General features: G+C 37.3%; 1 protein-coding gene across 1 annotated transcript; it reads left to right on the plus strand.

Annotated features, from left to right (window-relative positions):
- The first annotated feature begins 6,359 nt into the window (after positions 1–6,359).
- Positions 6,360–11,884, plus strand: LOC142607034 (exonuclease V, chloroplastic-like). Its single transcript, XM_075778444.1, has 7 exons — positions 6,360–7,060; positions 8,595–8,699; positions 8,974–9,095; positions 9,817–9,966; positions 10,067–10,220; positions 10,603–10,679; positions 11,483–11,884. The coding sequence occupies exons 1-7, from the start codon at positions 6,494–6,496 to the stop codon at positions 11,727–11,729; spliced, it is 1,422 nt and encodes a 473-aa protein (XP_075634559.1). The 5' UTR covers positions 6,360–6,493; the 3' UTR covers positions 11,730–11,884.
- The last annotated feature ends 8,723 nt before the right edge of the window (positions 11,885–20,607 follow it).

Raw genomic sequence — 20,607 nt, forward strand, 5'->3', positions numbered from 1 at the left:
GAACTCTCGACATTTATCACATTTCCCGGCATAGTCTTCTTGGGCCTCTCTTTGCATATTGGGCCACCAATAACCCCCGAGTCGTAGCTGTGGGCTAAGGATCTTCCCAGGGTGGCTGCCACAAATCCCTTCATGCAATTCTTCTAGAAGCCCTTCCGTTGAATTAGGGTGTACACACAACAAGTACGGTCCCGAAAAGGATCGTTTGTACAGCTTCGGTCCTCGGACAGCCGAAACGTGGCGTCTTCCGTATCTTATCTCGCTTTTCGATTTGTCCTCGTGAAGGACATCATTCCTAAGAAAAGATATGACCAGTCGATCCAACTAGGTCCAGGCCTTATTAGATGGATGCGAGGCGCATTGGTAATGACAAGAGAGGGTTCTAGTAAATCCTCAACGAGGATAACCCTAGGTAAACCTTGAGCCGAGGACGTTGCCAGCGTGGCTAAGGAGTCTGCATGAGTGTTTCCGCTTGGAGAGATATGGGTTAAGGCGAAGGAGTCAAATTCAGTTTGCTGGTGCTTGATCTGGGCCAAATATTCATGCATCCTTGGATCTCTAGCCTCCATGGTTCCCGTGACCTGGCCGACCACCAGTTGAGAATCCGAGAAGATATGGATTTCCTTTCCACCCATTCTATGCACCAATTTCATGCCTACCAAGACCGCTTCGTATTCGGCCTCATTGTTAGTAGCCGAGAACGCCAATCTCAAAGATTTTTTGAAGACAATTCCCTTAGGGGACGTTAGAACAAGTCCAACACCAGATCCTCTCTGATTAGCCGCCCCATCTACATATGCTTTCCAAATCAGAGGCATGGCAGCTGTAATTACACCAACTGATTTTTCATCCATGTGTGCTTCTTTTAGAGTTTCTTCCAGTAATGGCTCGGCAAATTCCGCCACCAAGTCAACGAGGACCTGGCCCTTCACCGAGGTGCGAGGCTTGTATTTAACATCAAAAGCCCCCAGGATGGTCCCCCACTTTGCTATCCTTCCTGAGTAGTCGGCGCTACACAGCACTGCCTTAAGGGGCAATTGGGTCAGAACAACCACCGTGTGGGACTGAAAATAATGGGGAAGCTTTCGCGTGGCATGAACCACGGCCAGGAGCACTTTCTCTAAGGGTTGATAACGCACCTCGGCATCACCCAAAGACTTACTAACGTAATATACCGGTCTTTGCACCCCGTTATCATCTCTTATCGTGACCAGCCGACCGCGTGACGGCCACCGCGTATAAACAAACAAAATCTCATGTGCCTCGGACGAGACAAAATGGGTGGCCAAGAAAGATATTACTTGAGCCGTTGAAAAGCTAACTCGCAGCCCTCTGGTCCATTGAAACCCTTTCCACTTATTCAACAAGCTTGAAGAAAGGACGACACCGGTCACTGGCCGACCGAGATATGAACCTATTCAAGGCGGCAATCATTCCCGTTAACTTTTGAATTTCTTTTGGGGTCGCGAGGAGGCCGCAAGTCCCGAATAGCCTCGACTCGCACCGGATTTACCTCTATGCCTCTATGAGTAATCATGTATCCCAAGAACTTTCCGTACCCCACGCCGAAAGAACACTTTCGAGGCGTTGAGGCGCAACTTGTACTTTCTCAATATCCGAAAAGTGTCGGCCAAATCTTTCACGTGCGAGGGTATTGTTTTGCTTTTCACCACCATATCGTCAACATATACTTCAATGGTTTTCCCCATTTGCTCGAACATTCGGTCATCATCCTTTGATAGGTAGCCCCGCATTCTTCAAGCCAAATGGCATGACCTTATAATGATAATTCCCCGTCTCAAGTGTAATGAAGGCGCCTTCTCCGATCCTCTAATGCCAAGGGAATCCGGGTGATAACCCCGGAAGGCGTCCAAAAAACTCATCCGAGGATGTCCGACAAGCAGCATCCACCGCCTGATCAATACGTGGCATTGGGAACGAATCTTTAGGACAGGCCTTGTTCGTACTCGCAAGAAAGTCCACACATACCCTCCACGTTCCATTTTTCTTTTTAACGACAATCGTACGGGCCAACCACTCGGGTAGAAAACTTCTTTAATAGCCCCAAATTCTCTTGAGTTTAAGCACCTCTTCCTTCACAAATTTCGAATGTTCTCCTCGGATGAGCGCCGAGGTGGTTGCCTTCTCGGAACAATAGCTGGGTTGACATTTAAATGATGACAAATGAAGCTTGGATCGACGCCTGGAGCTTCATAAGGATCCCACGCAAAAACATCAATATTTTCCTTCAGAAATTCTAACAATTCGATCTTCTCTTGGTGTGGTAGAAGTATGCCGACCTGGAAGAACCTCTCTAGATTATCAGCTACTGGGAACTTCTCTAACTCCTCGCAATGTGTCTCATCTCCTGTCACCATTCCAGATGAACCAGGAGCCGTTAACTGCTATAAGTCTTTGGTGATCAAAGCCGAAGACTCGGCTTCTGTCTGATGCAGTACCGCAGCCGATATGCACTGCCTGGCTACCGATTGGCTGCCGAGGATTTCCTCAACACATTCCCCCGAAGGGAATTTAACTTTAACATGTAAGGTAGAGGAGACGGCTCCAAGCGCATGCAGCCAAGGCCTGGCAAGGATGGCTGTATATGGAGAGTACGCATCAACCACGATGAAGTCCACCTCAACCGTTTCTGAGCCGGATTGAACGGGCAAACGGATCTGTCCCTTCGGCACGACGGCTCTCCCTTCAAAGCTTATAAGTGGCGAATCATAAGGAGTAAGGTCTTCCAACTTCAATCTTAACCCCTTAAATAGATCAGGGTACATGATATCTGCACCGCTGCCCTGATCTATCATCACCCTTCTCACATCATCGTTCCCTATTCTCGAGGGTGACCACAAGAGCATCGTCACGGGCCGGATAGTCCCTACCTTATCCTCCCTGAGAGATTCCAAGACGGGCAAAGTACTCCTTCAATCTCTTCGGCTGCGACCCATATCCTCGACTCCGAGGATGGGAAATCGCCATCACCCCAGCGGACCCGAGCCGGTCCTACCAGCGGCCGAAGATAACATTAATTGTTCCCAATGCCGGCCGAGATGTATTGTTCCTCCGGTTGCTCGAGCCAACTTGACCGACCTCGCCCGGGGCCGACACAAGTGCCGCTTTAACTTTCCCTCACCGACGAGCCGCTCTAGATGGTTCCACGTGGTCCGACAGCTCTCGTAGCGTGGCCCACATCCCGTGGCACCGGCAAAAGAGGTTATGATTCCTCTTCGCAGGTCTCCCCGCCATCTTATCGGCCATTTAAAGAAGGGTTCCTTACGAACTTTCTCCAAAGCTCGATGTACTCGGTTCCTGGAATACGGTTGTTCACGGCCCGAGGTGCCGCCGAGGCGACCGTCCAACGTAATCTCTCCTCGCCCGTTATCGTGGTATCCGTCCGACCCGAAATCCCTTCTCTCCCCGGCGGATAACCTTCTCCTTTCCCTTTCCTTGCCGTTGGTCTTCCTCCACTCTCTTATACTCGTCAATACGATCCATAAGGCGACGTACACCGCGAATGTGCTTTTAGTCAAAGACTTTCTCAGGTCGTGATCAATAGGGAGGCATACCTTAAAGGTATTAAGCGCCACCTCATCAAAGTCGCCATCTATTTCATTAAACATCTCCCAGTAACGATCGGAGTATGCTTTCAACGTCTCCCCTTCCCTCATGGTCATGGATAACAGCGAGTCCAATGGCCGAGGTACTCTGCTACACGTAATGAACCGTGAAGCGAATGCCCTAGTAAGCTCCCCAAACGAACTTATAGACCCCGACTTAAGGCCGTTGAACCACCTCATAGCAACAAGTCTCAGGCTAGAGGGGAAAACTTTACACATCAAGGTCTCGTTGTGAGAGTGCACTGCCATCCTCTGGTTAAAGTGACTCACATGCTCCACCGGATCAGTCCGGCCATTATAGATGGTGAAAGTGGGCTGGGTAAACCTTCGGGGAAGCCTTCCTTTCTCAATCCTCCGTGCAAATGGAGATTTGGAGAGCTGGTGCAACGCCCTACTCATAGCATCGTTGCCTAAGCCCCTAGAATGAGGCTTCTTACGTCTGCGAGTTGGCTGGTCGTCCTCCTCACCGAGGATGTTGCACCGGCGGGAGAGCGCGACCTCGAGCCGTAGCCGCCTCCCCTATCCTCCCTCTGAGGAAGAATTAGTTGAGGACGATGAAAACCTACGCTTGGCACGGCGTAGCTTTCTCTTTAAACGGTTGATTTCCTTCTGCATGGATTTAGAACCCTCATCGTGGGTGGTGCTACCCCCCTCATGAATATGGCTAGCACCTGGGTATTCTGTATGGACACTCCCCTCACGATCCCTTCGATGTTCAAGACGTTCAAAATGATCTTCCCGCCGTGATCCCCGTGACTCAAGATGGTGAGCACCTAAGCCCGCCATAGTATCCCCGCCTTCTAGACTAGATTTCCCACGACGGCGCCAATTGTAAAGTGCACAATTGCACTCCGCCCCAAGAACAAGACAGCTCCAATGAGCCTTAAACAATATGATTTGTAGAGCGTGGGCTTGAAACCCGTGTTAGAAGTGTTTAAGGATTAAATGACAAGCCAAAGATTGCAAACACATGAAAACAACAAGGAATATTGTAAATCAACTATTTCTGACGTAAGCCGAGAACCTGCTCTTATATTATTTCTTTCTCTTTCTTTCTTTTTTCCTTTAGATTACAAAGAAGGAAGCCCCACATTTCTCGTTCTAGGTTGCTCCTTAAATACTCTTCTTTGATACTTTGTACACGTGTTGCCCCAACTCCCCCTTAACCTAGATATTTCTTTCTCAAAGGTTGCCTTTGAATAGTAACTAGAAGTTTCCCTTCCACCTGTTCGTGTCACTTCCCATTAATGCGCTAGGGTGTTAGGTGCAAGGTCTTTTAATGTGGAGGTGGCAGCCTTTATCTTTGTATTTCCTTAACATCGTGCTTCTAGGACATTCAAGGGTTTCCCTTTAACCATCTGGCCTTGACCGTGTCATTCCCTAACCTTTATCATGAAGTCCTGTGTTCTCCGTGTCCGTCCGAAGAGAAATTCACCTCGGCCGGATCCCCTCGGATCCTCGGCGTATGGGCCAACCCGTAGTACTAACAAGTTCTAAACCCAAGAACAGGTCGGCATTCCCTAGCATGGCCCAAAGGCCCACATCTCCATCAGGGTCTTTTTACTCCCCACACCCACTACCATCACTTTTTTATTTACAAATAACCACTCGTCACATTACCAGTTTGTAAAAAATTTTGTAAAAAGTTTATATTGAGAGCCTTTTCCATAAGTTTTAGGCAATAAAAGTTATAGTACATATTCTATCTCAAAAAACAAAAAGTAACTTAAAGTTTAGCAACCAATATGGCATAAATGTTTTAATTGGTTTTTTATAATTTGTGACATGTCAATTTGTAACCTATGTTAAAATGTGTAGTCTCCTATCATCATGTTTAGAGTCTGTTTGAATATAACTGAAAATATTGTAGCAAAATATTTTTTAAATGTGTATATAGTATTGTGAGACCTATTTTTAATGAAAAAGTTATTAAAAAATGAGATTTGTGACTAGTGTGCTAAAAAGTCAAATACCACGGCAAATGTTTATGAACAGTGCATAAATAGTAACCGTGCAAAAATATTAAAAAAAAAAAGAAAAAAAAAAAGAAAAGGAATGTGAAACTCAACGCACGCGCAATAAGGCCAATCCAACCGAGTGAGGCGTATTGCCCAATCCAAACCGTTACTTAGAAAGAGGAAAAAGGATAAAATGGAGGAAAAAGAAGTCGTCCTCTTTGCGTCTTCTACTTTGCTTGCTTACTAAGCTCCCCGAAGTTCTTTTCTAAAGTAGGAGCATAGGGACGGAACCATGTAGTTTTCAACTTTCCATAAGAAAGAGTGAACCAATCACAATATTGTAGCTCCTAAAAGTCAAGGGAATCCATAAAAGTGCCATCTAAAAAAAAAAAAAAGGGAATCCATAAAAGTAAAAGGTGTATGTATCAAAAAAAAAAAATATAAAAAAAGTAAAAGGTGTAAAGATTTAACTTAATCTGATTACCTAACTTGTTTAAGCCATTAATCCCCCCAGGAAACTGCATTAATTCTTTTTAGAAGAGCTTAATAATATTAACTTTTTCGTTTCCATAAGAAAGAGTGAACCAATCACAATATTGTAGCTCCTAAAAGTCAGGGAATCCATAAAAGTAAAAGGTGTAAAGATTTAACTTAATCTGATTAACTAACTTGTTTAAGCCATTAATCCCCCAGGAAACTGCATTAATTCTTTTTAGAAGAGCTTAATAATATTAGCTTTTTCGTTTTCCATTCGTACAACACAACCCAACGGGTCTGAAACTCAGGATCTTTCAGACCAAAGCTATAAAATATTAAAATAGATTCCACACACCTGTAACGACTACTTTTACAAGCATTGCCAACGTTCATTTCATTTCTCCTCCTCGACTCTCTCTAGCTCTCGCAAAAATGAACGAGTCACACTCCGAGTTACCCTTTAACACCACCACCAACTACAATAGCAACAGTGGTGTTGACATTCCAACCGAGCTCGTGAGTGAAGAAGAAATGGCTTCCATTGAAGCTGCCTTAGCCTCCGCTAGCTCTTCTCTATCTTCCTCTACAGTCGCTGAGCTCGTTAGCGAAGAAGAAATGGCTTCCATTGAAGCTGCCTTAGCATCCACATGCACTTTACCCTCTTCCTCTACAGCCTCTGTGCTCGTGAGCGAAGAAGAAATGGCTTCCATTGAAGCTTCCTTGGCCTCTACTCGCTCTTCACTCTCTTCCTCTGCAGGCCCTGCAATTTGTTCAACCTCTCACTCTCACTCTCAGTATGAGTTCCAGAGAAACGCGAGGTCTATTCAGTCAATCACCCTCCGAGCCAAAAGGAGGTTCTCGTTTTGTACAGAACCTTCCGATATTGAAGATTTGGGAAGCCTTAGGAGTAACCAGAAGAAGAAGAGCAGAGTGGCTGACTCGTTTTTCCACCGCTTTAGGATCAAGACTGGCTTGTTTGTTGGAGATATCACTGCAACGGTATGGAGTACTTTTTTTGGAGGGGAATGGGAAATGGGCTTGATTTATTTTTCTTAAATTTTCATGTTTAATTGTACTTTAAACTCTGAAGATTACATTGTGACACGTTGATTGATGTATATGTCTATATGACTTTTTTTGGGAATATTATTCAATATCATGAATTTAATTAGTATAAACTACTATTTTGCAAGTGAATGGAGTGTTGCTTCTGGAGTACTAAATAATTACTGATTTGTTTGTAGGCGTAAATTAACAACCACAACAATCTCAACGCTGTTGACTTTTTTTTATATATCGTTATAAGATTACTTGGAGAACGCTTGGTTAGTCTTATTCTTTTGCTTTCAAATGGTTGCTTTTTCTTTGTTAAAGAGACAAATTCTTGTTTCCAAGACACCGAATTCTTTGGTTTCTTGCTGGAGAAGTTGAGCCCTAGAAATTATCACAAAGTTGCCTTTATAGGTTAGGGCCTTCGGTTTGTTGAAATGGTGATGGTTTTGGGTTGTAGCTTGTAAGGCACAAGTTCCCTTTTCCTCCCTACAGTCCACTTTGGTGGGACTAACACTAGGTAATGGCCTTTATGCTGCAAGATAATTAATGTTGATCATAAATTGGTTCTCAGTATATACAATGGGAATCCATGCTTGATTATTCATCAAAATTCTCAAGGTCTTTTATACTTATCAGACAAATTGATTTGCTGCTCATGAAGTGCATTAAAAGTTGTTGTTGTGAATCAGATGCTTCAGGATGTAGTTGAGCAATCGACTTCACCTTCATGATGTTCAAATTGTATAGGTTCAAGTCTGCCAGCCCATCATCTTGATCTTGCTTGTGTATTGTATGGCCTTACTGTCTTGAATGGGTTGACTACATCAAATTGACTCTTATGAATATGGCATTTCTTTTTCTCATTCCAAACTCCTTGATTAGATTCCTCTTGTCAGTCATCTACTGAGCATCCGGTATGGTGGGAAAATGTACTCATATAGCTCATAAGTAAGAGAGTAAGCTAATATGTAAAAACAGGAGGGGACATCCTTCATGCTAATTGGTGGGAACACATATTCTTGTGGATCGGACATCCATTTCAGTTGCTGGTTTTGCAGGCTTCTATTTATTTATTTGGCAGCCCTTCTATAGGCAACCCAAACTACTAACTGTATTTTCAATTTCTATTAAATTCTCTTGTACTACCCAACCAGCTGAGTGCTCTCACCATGCCTATCAGTGAATAATGTTTGAAATCACACCTAGGAGGATTACAAATCTAAACAGTAAAAGGCTGTGCTGGAAATTAGGAACTACCCAGAATTTATCCCTCTCTCTTCATATATTTTTCCCTTTTAAGATGTGAAATCATATGTGCCAACTGAAAATTCAAGCTTAATATGTTGTGTTTTGTTGTAGAAAATTTTCTAATTTGTTCATTATTATTTGATTTAGTGAAGCAAAGTTATTAGTCCATGCAACTTTTTCAAATTTGAAACATACTCATATCACTTTCATTTTCATTTCATGATCATGATAGGAATGGTGTGAAAAAAAAATGGAGTTTCTTCTTCTCTTTGGCCAGAGAAGGAATACTGAAGCTATGAAAACAGGTCGAGCTCGCCATGCAAAACTTGAAGAAGAGGTATACAATTGGGCGTATTTAACATTTTCTTTTTTAAGGTGCCCTTTTTTTGGTAAGTAAATAATTGGTGTTAGTAAGTAATATTTGCAAAGTGACGGAGAACATAGATAGCATACTTGGACATAGTAATTACATATTAGACATCAACTAAATAATTTTTTTTTCTACACATTTTGGTCAACAAACTGAATGCTTTGTTTTCTATTGGTCAGCTTGTATGTCCTCCCAAACTTACTTTGTAAAATAATCTGATCCTGATTGGATTTCTGGGTAGGTTGTAAAAAAAGTGGATCTTCATGTCAAATCAGATGAGGATGCATGGGCTGTGAAGCTTACGAATTTTATAATTGGTGCAAATCAATTATTGCTTGACGGATTAACACGAGAGCTGCCACTGTAAGTTCAATCATGTGTGGTTAAATCTAATTCAATTTGCTGCTCCTCGTGGTTTAATTATCTTCCAACCATCACATGGAATATAATTATTTTCCCCTGATTGTGGTTGTTAACAAAATTTTGTTGGCCACAAAAGGGCATTAGGTTAGATTTTTTATTGGGAGATCCATTCAGACTTTCAAATATCCTGTTTTTTCTTACCCAGCATATAGTAGAATATATATATATATATATATATATATATATATATATATAATATAATATAATATAATGTTCAGGGGAATAATTTTACCCTGAGACCCTGATACGAACCAATGGTATGGCATGAATATGAATCTGAGATTGTAAGGAAATGCTGACCTTAAAATTGAGTTCAATGTGACATGTATCTGTATCTTTTTCTAAGAATCATTGTCTTAAAATGTCATTGGAATAGTACTAATCATTTAAAATCATTGTTTTAATGTTTTGGATATTTAAAATCTGTATGGAAAATGAATGATGAAGAAGAAATTTAGAAATCATCCCCTTGCCTTTGGCAAAGCAATGGGGTTAGTTTGGTAATATTATGGTGATGATGATGATTATATACATATAACCTTTTTTCCTGTTTTTAACTGAGACAATGGTTTCCTAAAATTTGATAAGAGAGCAATAAAAAAAATGGAGAACTGATCTTTAATATTTCTTTTTACCTTTCTGATGGACTATACTACACCAGAATAGGCTTTGCAGAAGGTGTCTGGATGGTGGGAATGGTTGATGAGGTTCGAATGCCAGTAACTGAAACTGATAGAAACCCGATCTTAGTTGACATCAAGACTCGTGTGCGAGATACACTTCCTGCAGAACCACAGAGAAGAAATGGAAGGTATACAAATTAAAATGCTTATGTTTCAGAGTGATTGACGTGAGCAGCTGTTAGCTACTGCATCAACACAAAATCATGATGTGCACATTTCTATCTACAGGCTTCAGTTAATGTGCTACAAGTATCTGTGGGACAATTTAGTAGCTGATAGCTTCCCCTCAAAACAGTTTTTTGATTTCTTTACCTTGAATCCGTATTATATCTTATCCAAAGAAATCAGAGAGATCACAGCTAAGTCAGGGTTCCCTGTGAAGGTAAAGATCCTCTCTGTCTTGAATCATTAGTTACTTCAATCTAGAAATCAGGGATGCCTTATTGCATGATGTTCTCTTTATCATTTTATGTATTTCTGGGACACATTTTTAGGTGGAAATTATAAAGTCATATCATAGTATTCAAGGAGTGCTTACAACGATACTCTTACTCTTCTAGCAAAGTGATGGGCGTTTCTTTTTCATTCTATTATTTGGTTCATAGTTAGTGATTCATTTAGTAACTTACTTACCAAGCAAATGGAATGAATCCATACATAATTGTAGAATGGTGAACAATGTAGGGTCAAGTTAAAGAGTTTTGGATAATTAACAACTTCAAAATCATGCTTTTATAGTTTGTTATTTTACTTTGGCTGTGCAGACCCTTGATGATGTGGTGAGATGTTATAGAAATATATGTAGCAAGCTGTCCCCTGCTAAACACGAGCTGTTATTGAGGTAAATGCAAAATTAATGTTGGTGATTTCTTTATATGAGTATTGTTTGTGTTGAGGCAGCGGAGTTTTGACACCAATTGTAGTTAATATAGTCAATAATAGTGGCTTTAAATGAAATAGAATAAAAAAAGTAGAACGAACAGTCACATAGAGAACATAGAGATTTATGTTGTTCAGCCTTAGGCCTACATCCCCAATGACATTGAGGAGAAAGTTTCACTAAGAAAATAAGGAGATTACAAGAGTGGCACAAAACGCAAACTCTAAACACACCCAAAGAGCTCTTTTTTCACAAAAGCTCAAGATAAGAGAATTTGGGTTTTGACTATTTGCTGCTTGAGAAAAAAAGAAAAGAAAGACTGAATACATATATAGTTGGAGAAGCCAACTAAGTTGGCATGGTGGTATTCTAGTACCACTCAAACTTTATTAAAATAGCCAACTTCACACTGGACTATTAACTTCATATGTGGCATTAGGTGCAATTAATGCACCTCATTCCTCATTAAGTTCAAGCCATGTCATTATCAGGTTGCCCATTTTTTATAGCTGAAATTATAGGAGCTGTCATTGAGATGCATGAACATGAAAGTGCCTAGGAATGTATTTTAGTTAGTCTTTTTGGAATACATAATGAAAGATGTTGGATGGGAACCATAATGGTCCACACTAGCAAACTCACTAATCATACTAAGGAGTTCATTGTATAGAATAAATGAAAGTTTCTTCATGTCTGGGACCTATATTTAGCAACAGCTTATACCATTCTTTTAGCAAGATATTTATTTGGTTGGTTTGGGGCAGATATGAATACCAAAAAGATAATTCAGTGCTTGGTGAAGATCGGTTTGCATATGACTCTGATTGGCTCAAGAGTCAAATTATGAGCTGTCTTGAGTTTTGGCTGGGAGGGCGAGAAGCCAATTGTACTCCAAAGGAAGAGCGCTGGAAATGCTGGTTTTGTCAATTTTCTTCTGTCTGTCCTACTAACACTAACCCCGATAGTACACAAGGCCCTATTACTGACAATCTAAATAGTACACCAAGCTAGAGAAAGCGTAAGTGCGGTTCTAGAAATTTTTTTCATGGTGTTCCTTGGGTATGTGGTTTTCTTATCAAATATTGTCCATAATTTTAGCAAAAAAATAAACAATAAACTATAAGTTCATTTGAAATATTAATAAAATTATTAATTATTGTTGTTTAGTTGTTTCATTAATTTGTTTGTTTTTTATAAACTATAATTTGTTATATTGTTGTTTCATTAATTATAAAATTATTAATTGTTGTTTAGCCTAACATAATTTAATTTGTTTGTCTTTTATAATGTATTTGTTAATTAAATTATTAATTATTTTTTTATTAGTTGTTTTCCCAATTAATTATTGGTTAATTAAATTATTGTTTATTAGTTGCACTAGCACACACTCCATGTGCATTTACTTCTCCCAATTCAAATATCTCACCCCGGCCTCATGCCCCCATCCACCCCTACCATGGTTTTAAAAACGGGTACGGTGCAAGATCCGAAAAAGGGACTGGTTACCGGTTTTCTGTGTCCGATCGGTGGTTAAACCGGTGACATCATAAATAATTTAATTAATAAATAAATAATTATAAAAAATGATAAAATTAAATAAATAAGAATATAGCTACTGATATCTACTAAAAAAATATATAAAATTTTAGAAGTATTTTCATACTAAATTTAACTCAAATTAAAAGAAAAATAAATTATCATTTTTTTAGAGGAAGAAAAAGAAGTTAACCTAAACAAACTACCCAAAAAAAAAAAGGTTATGGTTTTAAAGTTTTATAATCATATATAATTTTCAGTATTTTTAACAAAACTATTATTTAATTTAAAAATATTTATCTATGTTAATATAATTTCACATCTAAATATTTCTTCTAAAAAAATTGTATTTATTATAAAAATATTTTATGTTTTTTTTTAATATTGCAATAGAGTGGTTCTAGGACCACAAATTATCTTACAACTTTTTTATCACAACTCTAACATGAAAGATTGTGAGTAGTTAACTATCACTTACACATGAACCCACAATTTTTTTTTACCAATTACACTTTATTTAATCATAATTATAATAAAAAATTGTGAAAAATTATGTAATCTTAAACTTTTGCTATTGCAATAACCTTACCGGGGTACAAAGTACCAATAATTCAAATTCTTTGCCTTTGATTGACCACTCAAACCCACGTAATCACAAACGTATTTCTCATAAAAAAAAAAAAAAAAAGTAAAGTGGTCTGCCTCTCCCCACCAGACCATCAACGTGGCCAAAGGATATCCACCCACATTTATACCAAACTTTTTAAAAATAATGTCGTCTCCTCTTCTTATCTAAAATGTCTAAACAAACTGCTCAAATATCTCTCTCACTCTGAAGAAGAAGCAGCGGCAGATGCAGTTTCCTCTCTTTCTCTGTTTCCTCCAAAGCCTTGATCGGCTCCTCGCCCAAATTAAGAGATATTTCTTATTTTATAATCATTTTTTCACATATTCTCTATTACAATTTTTTTTTTTAGATTTTCTGTTACAAATTTTTTTTTTAAAGATTTTTTGTTACAAATTTTTTTTTTTTTTTTTTTAGATTTTAGTTCAAAATTTGTTTGGTATAAAAAGATTTGAGGGTGTTCCTAAATTTTTTGAGGGTGTTTCTAATTTTTTTTTAAGGGTAGATAAGTACAAAATTTTAAATTATTATATATAATTTTTTTGTTTTTTTTTGGTCAGGGGAACACCCTGAACCAAACGTGGCGCCACCACTGAAGCGCTGACCTTCTCCTACATTGCTTTGATCAGCTTCCTCAATGATGTTGCAGTAAGCAGATCATGCAACCTGTACGCAAAGAGGCTACAGTTTTTTTCAAGCTTCTTTGCCGTATATGCTAACCAGAGCCATATGGGCTAGCTGTTGGGTCTGTTGTTAGGGATGTGCTATAATTATGTATTATATGTCTTATTTATGCATCAAATGTATCTGTTGTAGGTGATGATTCATTGTTGTAAAATTGATTATTAGCTGATTGCTAACTTTTCATTATCATATCCATCTCTCTCTCTCTCTTTCGTGTGGGTGTGTGTGACTGTGTGTCCTCATAGGTGATGTGTGCAAGCATAAGCGTGCATATTGTGGTTGTCATTTGACTCATACAAAGTTGAAGCTTGGCCTGCATTCAGAAATAGCCCCTTGAATTTGCAACGTAATATAATTATCATTGATGCTTTCCTAGGGAAAGCTAATAAACTGCAAGACGTATTTTCATTTTAGTCATTGTAGCTATTTGGGATCATGAACTCCGCAAAAGAGAGGGAGAATTATTTGTTGGCATGCATTTGGGAACATTGTAGTTTTTGGTAGCTTATTTACATAGTGTTTATAAAAAATATAATTATCATTGATGCTTTCCTAGGGAAAGCTAATAAACCGCAAGACGTATTTTCATTTTAGTCATTGTAGCTATTTGGGATCATGAACTCCGCAAAAGAGAGGGAGAATTATTTGTTGGCATAGAGCAAACATGGTTGTGTATTTGGGAACATTATAGTTTTCGGTAGCTTATTTGCATAGTGTTTATAAAGAGATATAAGTTTTTGATTACTTTTATATTAAAAATACGTATTTAAAAGCTATCATTCTTTTTTATTTTTTTTTCCAAAAAAGTTAATTTTGTTTAAAAAATTTTCCAAAAAAGGCCGAGACAAAAAAAAAAAAAAAAAAAAAAAAAAGCAAAAAACTAAAAGCTAAGAACTTTTAGCCAAACATTATTGAATTATTTTTAAAAAAGAAATTACTCCTCGTATAGTAAGAGGGACTATGGTACAAAATGTAGCCTTTTTGCATAAAATGTTTTGTGCATCTGAAAATGTTAGACAATAGAAAAAGTTTTCTATAGTCAATGAAAAATTACATAAAAATAGCTGAAAACATTTTGGGCTCTCTCTCACTTTGTTCCCCTGCTCTCATTGTCAAAGAGCTTGGAGACAGGAGATTCAAATCCATCATGCTTCAGGCGTGAACAAAGTTAAAATTAAGGCTGTCAATCTAATGACAAAAATTTCGTACAATTCATTAATGTGATGTTCACTCACTTTCAATATCATCTTGCTATGTATGTTTGGATGTGAGTGGAGAAACAATAATAATCTCATGGATTTAGTAAACGCATGATGTCTCTCATTGTTAGGATTAGTGTCCTTAAATCCTATTGTATGATGCTATGTATGATATTATGTATGACATTATGTATGACTTTATATTGTGATTGATAAAGTTATTTTATTATTATTTAAAATAATGGTAACGTGAATATGAGACATTATCATATAAATTTTACGATGCATTGTATGTGATTTATGTGAAAAGTCACAGAAGATGTAAATCACAAGTTCTTTGTAAACTCAGAATTTATAGTTCGTAGTCGGTGATGAAATTGGGCATTTCATCTGCGAAGACTATAACGTGTCAATTACGATGATTTGTCTTGATCATGGAAGTGGAAACTTCTAGTTGATATGTTGATATGTTTTAAGAGTTGAAACATATTGAACTGGACCGCTGTAAGATTTATTATTCTTCTAACGACTGTCAAATGAATAATAAATCTCACGACTTCTATTTGCATGAACTCTTAATCCTGAGAGAATAATGGACATGATCATGAAGTGTAGGTTACTTTGATATATCAGGAGTGAGATCTGAAGTGACGGTCAAAACCTCAGTATGTTGGGCAGCCACATTTAGTGTTGATGGAACATATATTCTTAAGATGGAATTCATAGTCTCTTGATGGAGATATAAAATATTCCCTTGAGATAAGTTTAATGGTTCAGTTATTCAGAGAGTTAGGCCTAACTACTTTAGTAAGAAATTGCTAAAGTATATATTTATGAAATTGGATTTCATAAATATATAATGAATAACTTTAAAGAATTAAACCAGGTACTCAAGGATAAAATGTAGTAATTTACAAAGTGGCAGTCTACATTTATGACTTTGTGTTACTACGAATATTTTATGAAGGGGTTACGTGTATAATAAAGTCTTGAGATATAATTTATAAATAAGGGCTAGAGTGCAATTATATTTATATAATGGTATTAAATATAATTAATGGTAACTTTGGACTTGTCAAGAGTTGACGGAAAAGCCCAAGGCCCATTAAAGCTAGTGTCTTATTGGTCCCTTTTGGTCTCACTCCAAGCCACACACTAAAGCCCAATTGGAAAGGCCCAATAGGCCAACTCAATTAGATAATCAGTTAGTTATAAATGGAGAAACATACAGAATTTTTATTAGAAGAGATTAGAAAAGAAAAAGAAACGGTGTGTGAGACACACTTTCATTCTTCCTTTGAAAAACTGATTGAGAGACCACACATCTTGGGCGTAAAATGGAATTGGAGTGAAGATTAAAAGTGTTCCCAAGTGCTTCTAATCTTTGTTTTGAATTTCTCCACACCAAGGTACGCTATCTTGTTCTTAAATTCTGAAATTTACATGGTGCACGTTATCAATCATGAATGAAATAGATCCTAGTTCGTTCTTGCATTGTGGGTTTTGTATGAGATGCAAAACCGAATTTTTCCTTCAATTGGTATCGAACGTGTTTTCATATCATGATTGTATAGCGTGTGATTGGATTTTAGAATTTAAGAAAACCGATATCTTTGTGTTTTCAAATTTCTACATAAAGATATTATTCCAAAAATTTTGTGTGCATTGATAAATATATGTGATGTATTGTTCTGCATATGCACGGATTGGTCATTGATTCTATAACCATTAATGGAAGAATATGATTGAATGTTAATGCTTTATAGCCATTGAAATATGTATGGGCACATTCAAAATGATAACCATTTTTTACATTCTATACATGTTCCATACGGATGGATAGGTGGTTATTGAAATGGATGGTAGTTATTTAAAAAAAAAAAAAAAAAAACTACCATTTCATTATATTAACTTCCAATTGGTACGTATGCATGGCTTTTGAATCCACATGTTAGTTTTGCCTTGTACATGAGTTTGTCTTTTGGCAATCAATGCATGGCTTGCATCTTTTGTCATTTATGCCATGGAGAAATATGGAATCCGTGTATGTAGATTTTACCATCTAAAAGTACCATTGTTGTATATATATAATATAATATAATAATCATATATTATATATTATATTATATATATAATATAATATTGTTTTATAATATATGAGTTTTTTATTACGTTTTATATATATATATATATATATATAATATAATATAATGTAATTAAATATATATTACATATATTAATTGGTATATTATATTATATATAATATAATATGAATTTTTATATGTAATAAGGGTTTTTATTACGTTATATATATATATATATATATATATATATATATATATTTTTATATACGTTAATGCTAGTTTAATGAAATTTATTCCTAATTAGATTAGGATTATTTTTTCAACGTGTCTAGCATTATTATGGTTCTTAATCTTAAAAACCTTTATTTTAAAATATCTAGTGGGAGAGAGATTCAAGGGTTGGATCTCACGGCCTCCATTGTTGGTTCATAGTAGTGTGAAATATATACTTTGTCTTTGCCTCGAGCTTAGCATTCCATGCGGAGAGTATTTATTTCATGGTCCTACAAGATTGAATTTCTTGGTTTATAGTGGTTTGATAAACACCTTGTCTTAGTTTCGAGCTTTGCATTCCATGCGGAGGGTGTTTTATCATGGTACTACAAAATAAGCATGTTAAAGGAATGAAATGTGGTTACACATGATTCTAGACAATGGTATACACTAGACTAAGTATTATAGTATCCTCTATGCTGAGTTCTTACTATTATTACTTAGAGGCTAAATATAAAACGGCATATTATTAGTATTTGATAAGAGTTATCATGATAGTGCTAATAATGAGAATAGTTCTCAATCAATCATAGTATTTTATGTTCACTCTATGCTGAGGGATATTGAATATGAGATTGGGTTGTCGTTGCATATGTTATTTTATGGTTTTATTAAGGTTCCATATTATATGCTTTTATGCTAAATTGATAATGTCCAATTTACTTATTATATTCATGTTTATTATTTTCAGATTTTGTCATGGCATCATTTAGCCCACTTGTTTATATTCTTAACCAAAACAAACTGACTGGATCCAACTATGTTGATTGGAAAAGAAATTTGGATTTTGTTCTTACTGCTGAAGAGCACAAGTATGTGCTTACTCAACCATGTCCCACCTTTCCTTCATTAGATGCTCCTCTTGAGAAAAAACAGCGATATGATCGTTGGCAGAAATCTAATGAGATGGCCAAATGCTACATCCTAGCATTTATCTCAAATGTTCTACAACATCAAATGCAGGATGTAGAACTTGTTTCGGACATAATGCATAGTCTGAAGGAGATGTTTGGTGAGCAAGGTCGTTCTGCAAAGCAAGAAACCATGAGGCAAATTTATAATACCAAAATGGCTGCAGGAAGTTCAGTGAGGGAGCATTGTCTTAGGATGATTGCTAATCTGAACACATTAGAAGTTTTAGGTGCCGACATTGATGGAGAATCCCAAGTGGATATGATACTCCAGTCACTACCAGAATCATTCAAGGAATTCAGACTCAATTATAATATGAACAAAAGATTTATTCTTTGTCTGAATTAATGAATGAGTTAGTGGCGGCGGAAGGCATCCTTGGTACTTCTAGTGTTGAAGCCAATGTGGGTGAAGCTTCTACTTCTCAACCTAAGTCGAAAGGCAAGGGTAAGAAGAAGAAGGACTTCACTAAGAAAAATGGTAAACAAATTGCCTTAGGGGTTGCCAACAAAGGAAAGAAAACCAAAGGAAAGTGTTTCCATTGTGGTAAGAAAGGACATTGGAAGAGGAATTGTCCAACATTCAAGGCTGCCAAGAATAAATGTATGAAAAGTTCATTTCTTCTTGAAATATTTTTGGTACGGGGAATCCAACGATTCCTGGTGTGTGGATTCAAAGGTTGTACTAATCATATCCGCAATTCTTTGCGGGGGTTCCGAGGAGACAGAGAAAGTTGAATGAGGGAGAACTATTTCTTACTTTGGGCCGATGGGAGCAAGATTCCGGTTGAAGGCTGTTGGAGTATTTAATTTGTGTTTTAAGTCTAGAGTTTTAATATTGGAAGACTGTTTGTATGTACCTAATGTTCGTAAGAATTTAATTTCTGCAACTTACTTAGGTAAACATGGATATTGTGTTATCCTGAAAGACAATGTTGTAATAAAGAAGGATAAAGTATTTATCTGTTCTGGCAATATTGTGGATGGTCTTTATATTTTAACTCCTGATAAGCATGAATTATACAATTCTGAATTAGATAGTAACTCTCATGTGAAATCATTAAAGAGAAAGTTTCCTTCTACTAGTGATGCATATCTATGGCACTTGCGTTTAGGTCATATTAATTCAAATAGGATTCAAAGACTAATCAAAGATGAACTTTTACAGCCCATGGACTTTGATGGTTTTCCAGTTTGCGAATCTTGTTTGGAAGGTAAGATGACCAAACGACCTTTTAATGCAAAGGGTAGAAGAGCCCAAGATTTGCTAGAACTAGTACATTCAGATGTATGTGGTCCAATGTCAATCCAAGCAAGAGGTGACTATGAGTATTTCATTACTTTCACTGATGATTACTCGAGATTTGGTTATGTGTACCTAATGAAACGGAAGTCCGAAGCCTTTGAAAAGTTCAAAGAGTTTAGGGCTGAAGTTGAAAATCAATTAGGTAAACACATAAAGGCCATTCGATCTAATCGAGGTGGCGAATACCTTCTTGGTGATTTTAAGGATTACTTGACTGAAAATGGGATTATATCCCAATTGACTGCACCTGGAACTCCACAACAAAATGGTGTAGCAGAAAGAAGGAATAGGACTCTTTTAGATATGGTTAGGTCCATGTTAAGTTATTCGACTCTACCAATTTCTTTTTGGGGATATGCCTTAAATACTGCAATGTATCTTCTGAATTTAGTACCTTCGAAGTCTATTCCTAAAACACCTGTAGAGTTGTGGAATGGGCGTAAGCCTAGTATGAGACATCTCCACATTTGGGGTTGTCCAGCACATGTGTTGAAAGGAAAGTCTGACAAGTTACAGTCTAAAACAGAAGTGGTATTTTTTGTAGGGTATCCAAAAGGAACAGTTGGAGGTTTATTCTATAGTTATAAGGATAATAAAGTGTTTGTTAGCACAAATGCCAAATTCTTGAAAAATGACTATATGAATAATTTTACTCCGAGAAGTAGAGTTGTCTTGGTTGAAATGAATGAACCTGTAGTTGAACAACCAATGGATGAAACTAGGAATGATGTGACTGTATTAGATACACCACAAGATACTACTCATAAGATGTCTAGTACACAGGTGCCTCGTCGTAGTGGGAGAATTATTCGGCCTCCTATAAGATTCATAAGTTTGGGAGAAACTTATGAGGCTATCTCAGAAGAGGCTGAATCGGATCCTTACACTTATGATGAAGCAATGAATGATATAGATGCACATCATTGGGTCCAAGCTATGAAATCTGAATTGGATTCTATGGATTCCAATCATGTATGAGATCTTGTAAAGGCGCCTAACGGCATTAAACCTGTTGGTTGCAAATGAATTTACAAGAGGAAGAGAGGGATAGATGGAAAGGTTGAAACCTTTAAAGCAAGACTAGTGGCGAAAGGGTATACACAAAAAGAAGGTATTGATTATGATGAAATTTTTTCGCCAGTAGTCATGCTTAAATCTATCAGAATTCTCTTATGAGATTTGGCAAATGGATGTCAAGACTGCATTTCTTAATGGAAATCTTGAAGAAGAAATATACATATTGCAACCAGAAGGTTTCATAACAAAGAACC

Source organism: Castanea sativa, chromosome 8 (genome assembly GCF_040712315.1).
Source record: "Castanea sativa cultivar Marrone di Chiusa Pesio chromosome 8, ASM4071231v1".
NCBI lineage: Eukaryota > Viridiplantae > Streptophyta > Magnoliopsida > Fagales > Fagaceae > Castanea > Castanea sativa.

What these genes read in the sequence shown, in the direction of transcription:
- LOC142607034 (XM_075778444.1), top strand. Translation starts at nt 6,494, where the DNA reads ATGAACGAGTCACACTCCGAGTTACCCTTTAACACCACCACCAACTAC. An exon ending in TTGGAGATATCACTGCAACG is followed by an intron (nt 7,061 to 8,594) that starts GTATGGAGTACT and finishes TGATCATGATAG; the next exon opens with GAATGGTGTGAAAAAAAAAT. An exon ending in TTAACACGAGAGCTGCCACT is followed by an intron (nt 9,096 to 9,816) that starts GTAAGTTCAATC and finishes ATACTACACCAG; the next exon opens with AATAGGCTTTGCAGAAGGTG.